Source organism: Puntigrus tetrazona, chromosome 1 (assembly GCF_018831695.1).
Source record: "Puntigrus tetrazona isolate hp1 chromosome 1, ASM1883169v1, whole genome shotgun sequence".
Classification (NCBI taxonomy): Eukaryota; Metazoa; Chordata; class Actinopteri; order Cypriniformes; family Cyprinidae; genus Puntigrus; species Puntigrus tetrazona.
In genome coordinates, this window is record NC_056699.1 from 28248689 (window position 1) to 28260995 (window position 12307).

The window sequence follows — 12307 nt, forward strand, 5'->3', positions numbered from 1 at the left end:
AGTGGGGGAAATATGATGAGACAAAAATGAGACGGCGGGATCGGTTTTGAAGGCATCTGCTGGTCACAGTCGTAATGCAAGGACTCCAAATCAGCTATAACCTACACGTTTTTGCTTGTATTTAAGAGTATATGATACGGAAATGACCAATATAATGTAAAATGACAACAAATCTAACTGGTGGTAATTTGTTTTACTCTTTATTTAAATAGTCTTACTGTAAAAAAAAACCCATTAAACCCATTATATATATATATATATATATATATATATATATATATATATATATATATATATATATATTATTATTATTATTATTATTATTTTTTTTATTATTTTTTTTTTTTTCAATAAGACTATTTAAATAAAGAGTAAAACAAATTACTACCAGTAATTAGTAAAGCACTATATATACGCACATTTTTTTTGCCAAATTGCAAAATTTATTTATATATTTTTAAAATTTATTTTAGATTTTTTTGCAATTAGAAAATGTGTATATATAGTGGTTTACTAATAGGCCAGGTTCCTTTTTTCTCAGCGCCCCCTGTTGTTCAGGTATATTAACGTTTTAGCGATTCTTTCCGACCACCTTTTTCTTCCAATGAAAGTGTGACATGTCATTTCCTCAAACAAAGGTCGTGAAAAAATTAGGAAGTGCTTTGTTGCCGAGTCGGATTTGGATCGAGTCTCTGTTTCTCTCTCTCTCCGAATGTCTCTCGAGGATGACCTGTCGTGTCCGGTGTGCACCGAGCTCTTCAGGGACCCGGTGTTACTGAGCTGTGGACACAGCTTCTGCCTTCGGTGCATTAACGACCACTGGGCCTCCAGCCGCTCCGGAAACTGCCCCGTCTGTCGACAGGTGTGTGCGCACGAGCCCGTGTCCAACCTGAGCCTGAGAAACACCTGCGAGTCCTACCTGAGAGAGCAGAGCGAGAGAGAAGAGAGGGACGAAGAGCACGAGTGTCCGATACACGGAGAGAGAGTCGAGCTGTTCTGTCAAACAGATGAGCGAGTTTTGTGTTCAGAATGTAAGAGGCACGAGCACGCGAGACACAAAACACAACCCCTGCAACAAGCTGTGAGACAACGCAAGGTGAGGACCTCTAGTGAACAGAATGCTGTTGGTAAAGACTCAGAGCTTTCTTAACGTTTAAGCTGTTTTTGCCAAGCAGCAATTGAAATATTAGGAAATGCAGATTCCAAATTAATTAAAAAAAAAGTTCATTAGTACTTGTGGGGTTATCTGTGAAGGCAAGGCTGAAAGCAGCTCTTCGTCCAGCAGAGAAGACCTTGTGGTCTTTACAGAACGCTGCAGCACAAGATGCCAAGATCTGCAGTTACAATCAGGTGACGCATTCCTCTTTAAAATAATATTTAATGCATTTCTTGATTCGTTTTGATGCGCAATTTCTGTGCGGATGCGTGGAATGAATCAAGACGAACTCTGTGTGTGCTTGATCAAGCCTGAGCAGAATATTTGAAGCAGAAAATGTTCTCGCTTAGGCCCCGTTTAAAGGGGTCATGAAATGAGAAACCGAAAATTTCAGAACTTCAGAAGTTTTTACCTTTAAAACGATGGGCACAAAATTCATGCGCTTTAAAACAAAAACACTCTAGTGCAAACGGGCCTTATATTGAAGAAATTGGGCTGAAACGACAGCATGGATTGTTATATACGATCTAATAGTGTGGATAAGCATCGCCTCCAAAGAGGAAGATCAACACCGGCTTCTGCATCACTTCCTGTTTAGCCCCACTCGCCGGTTTTTACAGCAGATTCATTCGATGCAGGAGTTTAGAAACACCAAATCTAAAAAGCAAAATATGCATAGTCTGAGTTTCAAAACTTTTAAAGTGGTTTGTTCAAAAAGTGTATGATTGTTGTTGACCCATTATTTACAGCCTCTAGTGTAAAACGGCTTCTGTCTCTTTAAAATTGAATGCATTGAACCCAGTATGTTGATAGACATCTCATGGTTTATCGAATCACGTCTTGACTCATATACATACAGGACATAGAGTCCATATCAACATACTTTCTTGAGGTTTGCTTGTCTGTATTTAGGAGAACTGTTAGTGTTGTCTTAAAAACACAACATCTGTAAGATTATGATATGCAATAAAATTATGGTTTAACCTCCAAAATCAATCTTTATTTCATCAGACATCTTGTAAAATCAAGGAGGAGTTTAAATGATATTCCAAAGTTCCTGAAATGCGGATGAGGAGATCAGACTGACATCAGAAACTTAATGTCTTTTCTGACGCCTATTCAGCGCAAAGATAGAGAAGAGAACATCTCAGCTGTAGATGGCTCCATGCTGACAGACTCAGGGAGGTGGAGGATCGGATGAAGATCCTTGAACTCACCTTGACTCTCACGTGTCATGTAAAACACACGTCTTGGGTTACTTTTTAACACTAACCAGAATGTGTTTCGATAAATGTTGACTTTGTACTTTGACTGTTTCTGGTTACACAACTGTATTGTGACAGAAGAAAATGCTTCATGACATTTTTCACTGTATAACACATCCATGATACATCCTCTTTTTCATGTGAGGTTAATTCACGGCACAAATACTTTCATTCTGAAGTGTGTGTGTTTGTGTAAAACTCATTTTCCAGCTACAATGTGCACATCAGATCAGATTACATCAGATGCAATTTTAAATGAATGTAACCAAACATCAAGAGAACTTGAGTACAAATGAACAAAAAAGCATGATATGATTTTTTTCCTCCCTAACATCTGTACTCATTTGTTCATAATGCTCTACTAATAATTATTATTTATCAATGCTTTAAGTCTTTTTTCTATCAAATCCCGTTTTCTTTAACTTTCACTTTTTATATTTGGTGATGTTCTCCACTGCAGGGAGTGGTTTTGTAGCACTTGTTTATAAATAAATAAAGGCTTTTCCTTTGAAAACAAAAAGTGAAAAGCGAAAGAAAGCCATATCGAGTCTTTAAACAGCTGCGTAGTTTATGGTGAGTTCTTCGGTAATTGTTTGCTGTTTGCTTCTGCTTTCGATGTGGGATTGAAATCTTTGTATTTAGATTAAAAGCTCTGAACAAAGTGTCAGAAATGTTGACTATTGAATCCTTTCTGCGTCTTGAAGTTTGGAATGCACTTTTATCAAAATGTTTCACTAAATGATCTCCAAAATGTACCTTCTTCAAATGAATTAAAACTGATTTATCATAAAATTACTGCAAAATCAGGTTGAGACGATATAAAGTCTTCTCCAGGGCGTGGTTTAACACAAAGCTGCAGCACACGTTATCTTTTAAGATGTTGGACTGTTATCAGACTGAGGAACAAACTTTACCTGAGCATGTGGATATTATTGTTTCTCTCAGAATTAATCGTGAAACAATGTAAACAATACATACAGGCACGTATATGTATGTTCTGTACTGTAACTGACACCTTCTGCTTTCGGGTTTGCTCTGTTCAGATCTTGAATATTTTGGGTTTTATGTAGCTATATAGTTTTATGTTTTCATTCTGTCAAAACCTTGCATATAATATATTATGAGCCGAATATTTAAAGGCAATATTTTTGCTGTATGCTCATATTCTTAATATGGTAAAAATAGTAGATGATAGCATCTCCAGTCCAATCAAGGTAACTGTAGTTCACAGTAAATGTGCTCAGGGCAAGGAGATTATTGAATAACGTGTGACAAAACAAAGTGCATTGTTTTTGGAATGCTCTATTTCAAAGCGCCAGAAACTTTAAACGGTTACACATATTTAAAAACATGCTAATTATTACTAAGCCAACAATTCTCATGGGCAAGAAAAATTATCGGCTTGCTGCCTTTTGATTAGTTCTGCCTTGAGTGTATAGAAATGCTGAGTCATCACAGTCTTTCGATTGATATCATCTCGTATTACTCATAGTTACTCTCTTTCAATCTCTGGGGAAAGTATCCATTAGAACAACGCCACTCTGCAAGTCCTGTCAAAACAACTGGAAAAGTGCCCCCAAGAAACATGAGTTAATACTGAGATCCACCTTGTTCAACTGCACAACTATAAGTGTCAACATCAGTGAGATTAGCCATCAAAATCTTTGAAGTATTTGCACATTCAGAATAACATCCAGTAAAGGTAGATGTACAGATATGAAACTAGACAAATAAGGATAGTCTGGTGAAGTGGACCCTCAGTCCAATTTTAAAATGTAAGTCCACTGAGGCATAAGTCAGGTTTGTTCAAGAAGTAGCAGTATGATTGTTGTTTATGTTCATATGAACATGAACAAATCAGGCTTTAGAACTAAATTTGCACTTCTGTCTCTTTATAAAATGCAAACAAAGCACATTTATCTTAGACAGTTCTATGGTTTAGACTACATGCATTTTGAGATCATTTAAGATTTGATGTAGCTGTACTGCAACATACTTTATCTTTATTTAGATGAGCTTATCCAGAGCAGAGCTTTTCTTTTAACTCAGAATGTGTTTCGATAAACGTTTCAGACTTTGTACAGAGACATGTTTCTGTGTGAAGACAAAGAAGATAAGATGTGCCAGTAAAAATGCTTCTCCATCTCCTGAAACAAGTTCTGATCAACATCTGATAATCCATCCTCTGACTTCTGTGTGATGTTAATTCACGGCACAGACCATCTCACCCCAGTACAACAATAACCATTTTTGCATTTAAACTCACTTCCAGCTAGAATTACTGTGATTTATGAATGAGTTTTAATCTTGTGGTTTAACTAATCTCTCACTGAGACTTATTGTTTGAATGAACAAAAAACAACATATGTATTTTTTACTTCCCAAACATCTGTAATCATTTTTTAATACAACAATACTAATAACTCTCATTATTTTAATGCTTAAATAATAATAATAATCTAATCAAATCTAATTTTATTTAATAAATTATCCAAAGTGATGTTTCACTGCAGGGAGTGGTTTTATAGATTGTTTATAAATAAATTCTGATCCATTAAAAACTTTTGAAGTGAAAGAGTAAAACAGGACTCATCGAATCTTTAAACAGCTACCTGAGTTTGGATTGATGTGTTCTTCTCATAATGTGTTAAATGTTTTTGGATCTCTTATTTGTCTTGAAATCCATATCTTTTTAGATTAAAATAAAGAGATCAAAGTCTCAGAGAACGTTGACTGTTGAATCCTTGTATGTCTTGAAGTTTGGAATTACATTACCATCAAAATGCTCTCACTAAATGATCTGTTAGTAAAATGTTTGATCTTTCAATAATTTACTTTCAGATCAAAATGAATTAAAAAACTGATTTATCATAAAATTAAATAAAAATCATCTTGAGTACAATTACAAGTCTTCCAGAAGAGGGGTTTAACACAAATCTGCTGACTGTTATCTTTTCTTACTGTCTTAAACAGTCACTGAGGAATAAACTTTATCTGTTTCATGTTTCTATTTTTTTTTCTCTCAGAATCAGATCTGACGCTGCATTGTAAACTGTCCATACAGGCATCATACAAATGTGAAGTACTGCAAAACTGGGTGATTACAAACTTTCAGAAATGCTCTGAACAATCATGAATATTTTGAACAGGTATGAGAGCTATATGAGGGAATGAAACTTTTCAACCAGAATAAAACCTCCTGAATATAATATACACACATATACTCTACATCATAGAGGGAGAGTGTGAAGGAGTGAATGAAGAACATGAGTTTTTACAGATAGAGAAAAAGCCAGAACAAAACACTCACAAGACACTCCAATCTACTGCAATGACATCTTTAAAGCATCACCTAAAGCAGGATCTGAAGGAGAAAGACCAGATCAAGACTGTTCTTACTAAAGGCATCGCTGGAATCGGAAAAACAGTCTCTGTGCAGAAGTTCATTCTGGACTGGGCTGAGGGAAAAGCCAATCAAGATGTAGATTTCATGTTTGTTCTTCCATTTCGAGAGCTGAACTTGATCAGAGATCATCAGTACAGTCTTCACAGACTTCTGCCAGACTTTCATCCTGAACTTCAAGATCTGGACTCAAAGATTTATGAGGAGTGTAAAGTTGTGTTCATCTTTGATGGTCTAGATGAAAGCAGAATCACACTGATGTTTTCAGATGATCAGAAAGTTTGTGATGTGACTGAGACTTCATCAGTGAGTGTGTTTGATGTCAAACCTCATGAAAGGAGAGCTGCTTCCCTCTGCTCTCATCTGGATCACCTCCAGACCAGCAGCAGCCAATCAGATCCTCCAAATACATCAACCGTTTGACAGAAATTGATGGATTTAATGAGCCTCAGAAGGAGGAATATTTCAGGAAGAGAATCAGTGACCAGCATCAAGCCAGCAGGATCATCTATCACATCAGAAGAGCAAGATATCTCCACATCATGTGCCACATCCCTGTCTTCTGCTGGATCTCATCCACTGTGCTTCAGAAGATCCTTGAAGAAGACCTGAGTGCAGAAATCCTCAAACTCTGACTGAAATGTACATCCATTTCCTGCTGATTCAGATCAACATGAGGAACCAGAAGTATGAAGGAGAGATCCAGAGAAACCCCTGGCAGGCCAATAGAGAAGTGATTGTGAAACTTGCTGAAGTGGCTTTCAAACAGCTGATGAAGCACAATGTGATGTTCTATGAGGAGGACCTGATTGAGAGCAGCATAGATGTGTCTGATGCCTCAGTGTATTCTGGGATTTGTACTGAGATCTTTAAGGAGGAATCTGTGATTCATCAGAGGAAAGTCTATAGCTTCATTCATCTGAGTGTTCAGGAGTTTCTTGCTGCTTTCTATGTGTTTAACTTTTATGTAGCACAGCTAATGAGGTGATAAAAGCTTTGTTTCAGTACAAGATTTGCTTAAAGGTGCAGTGGATAAAGCCCTTGAGAATAAAACTGGACACCTGGACCATTTTGCGGTTCCTGATGGGCATCTCACTGGAGTCTAATCAGAGACTCTTACAGGATCTTCTGACACACACAGAGAACAGCTCAGAGAGTATCAGGAGAACGACACAGTACATTAAAGACAAGATCAAAGATGAACATGAACTTTCCACTGAAAGATCCATCAATCTATTCCGCTGTCTGCTGGAAGTGAAAGATCAGACTCTATCCAGAGAAATTCAGGAGTTTGTGAAATCAGACAAAAACTCAGAAAAGAAACTCTCTCCTGCTCACTGCTCAACAATCTCCTACATGCTTCAGATGTCAGAGGAGCCACTGGATGAGCTGGATCAATTAAATACAACACATCAGATGAGGAGAAGAAGACTGATACCAGCTGTGATCAACTGCAGAAAAGCTTGGTGAGTATTACATTAATTATTTTTTTCAAGTTCAGGACAAGTTTAAAGACTGATATTCTTTCTGAAAGGCAATATACTTTATATTGATGTTTGAAAGAATAAACCATGTTTTTGTTTTTCTAGTCTTTGTGGGTGTAATCTCAATGCTCAAGATTGTGAAACAGTGTCATCAATTCTTCAATCCCCAAACTCTGTCCTGAGAGAACTGGATCTGAGTAACAATGACCTGCAGGATTCAGGAGTGAGCCTGCTCTCTGATGGACTGAAGAGCCCAAACTGCCAGCTGGAGATACTAAGGTCTGAGTCATTTATATGGTGATATGAATATTTAAATGTCATTATTTCGGTAATAACTTTAAAACCACTCCTGATGTGTATCTGTAGGTTGTCAGGCTGTATGGTGACAGAGGAAGGCTTTGGTTATTTGTCTTCAGCTCTGAGTTCAAACCCTCACACCTGAGAGAGCTGGATCTGAGCTACAATCACCCAGGAGATTCAGGAGTGCAGTTGATCAAACACAAACTAAAGGATCCAAACTTCTTACTGAAGATACTCAAGTATGTGGGGCAGTGAGAGGGGTGGGGGTTTTAATCAAGTTCACTTATCACTTATCGTCACGGTCAGCTGATCCCTAATATATATGCACATAAATTGATCCGCTGATGCAACCTTCCAGTGTTCTCATGTGCTTCTGTGTGAGTGCTTGGTTAAGAAGCATGACGTGATGATCGTTATAGCCAATTAAAGCTGTTTAAGAATCTTTTAAGCACTGAATGGTATCACAGCCATTACTTTTGAACACACTAAGCCAGAGTATAACAGCATGATGTGGTTTAATTCTAGCCTGCAGCACAAGTCAGATTGTGACTTAAATGGCTCAAATGGCTCTCTCGTATGGCCTGGGGGCTGATTGAGCCTGCTGCTCTTTTTTTTTTTTTGCTTTCTCATTGTACCTGTGGAAACTTGATAGGCAGCTCAGGAGGAGGATGTACACCGGAGTGGTGACAAAGGATAGAGAGCCAGGGGAGACAGTATACGGGACCCATAACAAGAGGAGTCCAGCTTGACCCAGGCCACAGCTGTAACAGTAGTGGCCCAAGGAGGAGCTGATGGAGGCAAGAACCATGGAGGAGGAGTGGCTACCAGCTCCCGGGGTGACCAATAGCGGCAGAGAAGGTGGTGGAGAAGTTTGAGGCAGAGAAAGAGAGCCTTGAGTGCAAGGGCAATGGGCGGACCCGAAAGGGCCAAGGTGGAGCAGATGCCACAGCTGGCGTGGGTGGGGCTTCAGAGGGTCGTGGTGCAGCCATGGCGACAAGCGACTGAGTAGGATCTGAGGGGATGGAGGAGCCTGACAAAGCCGGAGGGACGAGGCGCAGCCAAGGGTGGAGTCCTGAGGCGTAAGATAATCGATGCCAGACCAATGTGGAGCCAGTGAAACTAGAGAGCCTGGCAGAGGCAGTGGACCGATGGGCCATGATGGAAGGAGGGAGCTAGGAGCCATTGTGGAGCTGATAGGTCAACGAACCTGTTTGTGGACTTTACCTCCTGCATTAAGCACCATTATCCCAACACTCCTCCAGACCAAACTAACACAGCCTTCTGGATCACCAGCTTTCTGACAGATAGGCAGCAGGTAGTGAGAATTAGAAAACTCATCCACCAGCCACACCATCAGCAATGGTGCCCCTCAGGGTTGTGTTCTCTTTCCACTGCTCTTCTCCTGTAAACCAACGACTGCACCTACAAAGACCTGTTTATATTCTACTTGTTTTATTTAAAAGAAGCCTTAAAAGAGCCTTTAACTCTAGCATTCTATATTCTTTCTTCTTATTTTCTTTATATTTATTATAAATAATGAGCAAAGTATTATCTATTATTTTCAGTTCTAAACTAAAATATGGTCACCCTACTTACTTGAGCTTCACTTTTTAATCATTGTTTTTTTATTCATTTTTAATGGTCTGTCTTCACAGTGGCTATTACTGTTTCATATTCGGTTTTCGATAACTGAATGCTAACTATTAGGAAATACTGTATAGTATTCATAAAATGCTCACTGATGTTTTAGCTGCTTCTTACACACTTTTAATAATTAAATAATAATCATTTGTGGGGTTTTTTCAGTTTACATCATGGAGGCCACTTCAGAATCACACCAGGACTGAGAAATGTAGGTATTTCCTCTCTATCAAACACACACACACATGCACACAAACTTGTCTCATCTCTTTTTGTGCTCAGATACCTGTGATCTCACACTGGATCCAAACACAGCACACACTCAACTCAGTCTTGTCTGAGGGCAACAGAAAGGCAACATACGTTAAAGAGGAGCAGTCGTATCCTGATCATCCAGACAGATTTGAGCACCATGAGCAGGTTCTGTGTAGAGAGAGTCTGACTGGACGCTGTTACTGGGAGGTTATATGGAGCGGATGGGCTTATAGCAGTAACATATAAAGGAATCAACAGGAAAGGAGGAAGTGACTCTTGGTTTGGATACAACGACAAATCCTGGAGCCTATACTGCACTGAAAACAGATATTCTGCCTGGCATGATAATAAGAAAACCGACATGCCAGCCCCATCATCCTCTAATAGAGAGTAGGAGTTTATCTGGACTGGTCAGCTGGTACTCTGTCGTACTACAGCGTCTCTGACACACACACACTCACACACTTACACACATTCAACACCACATTCACTGAACCCCTCTACGCTGGATTCAGGGTGTTTAATTCCTCATTGTCTCTGTGCCTGCATAAATAATCAGAATCAGATCAAACAACTAAGATGCCACAAACAAGAGGTCTTGAGGCTTTTAGACTATTCACTTTTAGCTCATCGATGCTACAGGTTTTAGAGGACCACAGGTTGAGTTTCATCCTGCTAAATCGTCACAAACTCTTAATACTGTACATTATATTAGACAGAGCACTGGAAATCACTTGTTAAAGATTGACATTATCACAAATAAATGAGATTAGCTTCAGCCACACTAAATATACTTCTGTAGTGCCTATTCTATAATTGCTTAATATTCTTTAAATTAGTTTTGTTTGTTTCCTCGAAAGTTTATGCTGCTATTTATATTTTTTCCGTCTCTTCCCTATCGGTTTTTCTCAATACATTTGCTTTGGAAAAGTTCCATATTTTATTAAAGTAAAAATGCATTTTAATTATTATTTAATGACAGTATCATGTTGACTTCATTAGGCTGTATTATTGAAAGTAGCTTTTTAAGGTCAGATGAGGAGAAGGTGACTCTAAAGTAACATCCGCACAATGTAACTCTGGGTTACTGGTTTTATTCAATAAGTCTTTGCACTCTGTGCTCTCTGCTCTTTTCCATCTTGTGTGTCTTTCTGATTTCTTCGCTCATCTCCCAGTTTTTATTCTTCATCTTCACCAGTCCTGATTGGATGTTGATGGAGTCTCTGCTGGTGGACGGAGGTCTCTGTAGAATTATCTCTCTGTAAGTCGGTCTTTGTCCTGTCTGAATCATGTCAAAAAACGACTGACACAAAGAAGTTTGTAGGACTTAATGCAGTTAATAGTTTTACCATCAAGATTTAGATTTCCCAAAATCAACTAAGTTCATAAGTTTCTTCAATAATAGAGATCAATGGATCTTAGCTAACAATTTTGGGAATACATCCCAGTTGTCGTTGTTTAACTGGAAAGGTGGCTCATTTTTGACTAGTTAAACTAACACATAGTTACATTTAACATTGTTAGAAAACTCTAAATTTTTAGAAAACTGATACTTAACGATACTTTTCTATGTAACGTTTGATTTCACATTTAAAATGTCTCTTTTTTGAATTGTGATTATTGTGGCTCACATTTAACCAAAACCCACCAATTTAGTCTGTGTGCACTGAATTATTTTAATACACAAGTTTCACAATTTATGTTGCATTATTAAAATAAACTTTTCTACGACATTCTGATTTATTAGAGGCACCTGTATTGTTTTTTCTTAGTTGTGGCACTGTGTGTTTTATAACGTATGAGTAATAAGCTGTTTGTAACAGATCAGAAGAATGCAAAAATGTTCTGGCCATTGGTCATTAGTAAACAAAATGAGACAGACTCTTCATACAGCATGAGTTCCTGGACACAGACTGGTTTATGCGGTCAGTCTTGACTCACAGTAATGCCTTAACCAGTTCTGCTTCACATCAGCACTTACAACATACTCCAATCAGAAACCTTGGATGAGCGAAGCGTCCTACTCTTACTGAAGGAACATGATGCTGTTTTTATTGCTGCTGTCTATTACTGTAAAGCTGCTTTTAACAATTTGTGATGTAAAGCACTACACAAAACATAAGCCTCTATAATATTATGAATATTATGACAGCCCCCACTGTGGTTTATTTTTTAATTGAAATAAAAAGCATTTAGTTCAGCTGGAAAAGGTTTTCTCGAATTCTAAACGAAAGTGTCCAGAAAGCAAGGTTAACTTGCATACGCACGCATGCATGCATATCTCTGGCGTAAGCTAACCTGAAACCCTCCGGAGCAGGTTACTTCAGAGACGTTATCTGCTTGCTTACAGTCAGGTTTGCCTGGTCTGTGTGAAAGAAAAATAAAAATAGACCGATGACCAGTCAAAATAACTTAAAGTTACACAATTACCAAATCCTGTATACATAAATAATAATAATATTAATAATAAAAAAAGTCACTATTAGGCACATTGGTCATAAACACAGTTAAAATGCATCCTACCAGTAGACTTCCTTAAATAATGTGAGGTTTTCTTTTTAATTCCTTTTTTATGCAACATTTAGCTACTACTTTAGTATTAAATAAATAATAATAATAATAAATAATTTTAATAATAATAATAACAATTTTAAAAGTACAACACAAAGACGACCCTGAGTGCATTTTTAAAGAAAGTTTGTCAACCACTGAGCTAAAAAGCAACTGAAGGTACAGCTTCTTCATACTCCCCAGAGGATGTGATGCGCTCTGCGCCACTAGGGGAGTACTGCTTTTCAGGTGA

The 12307-nt window shown here is 38.0% G+C and overlaps 2 protein-coding genes across 2 annotated transcripts; both read left to right on the plus strand.

Annotated features, from left to right (window-relative positions):
- Positions 1-381: 381 nt before the first annotated feature.
- Positions 382-1558, plus strand: trim35-1 (tripartite motif containing 35-1). The gene is made up of 2 exons (XM_043218025.1): positions 382-1096; positions 1255-1558. The coding sequence occupies exons 1-2, from the start codon at positions 713-715 to the stop codon at positions 1372-1374; spliced, it is 504 nt and encodes a 167-aa protein (XP_043073960.1). The 5' UTR covers positions 382-712; the 3' UTR covers positions 1375-1558.
- Positions 1559-6907: 5349 nt separating this feature from the next.
- LOC122323499 (ribonuclease inhibitor-like) lies at positions 6908-11256 on the plus strand. Its single transcript, XM_043217404.1, has 5 exons — positions 6908-7290; positions 7414-7587; positions 7675-7847; positions 9415-9460; positions 9532-11256. Exons 1-3 carry the CDS (start codon positions 6908-6910, stop codon positions 7748-7750), a joined length of 633 nt encoding a protein of 210 aa, XP_043073339.1. The 3' UTR covers positions 7751-7847; positions 9415-9460; positions 9532-11256.
- The last annotated feature ends 1051 nt before the right edge of the window (positions 11257-12307 follow it).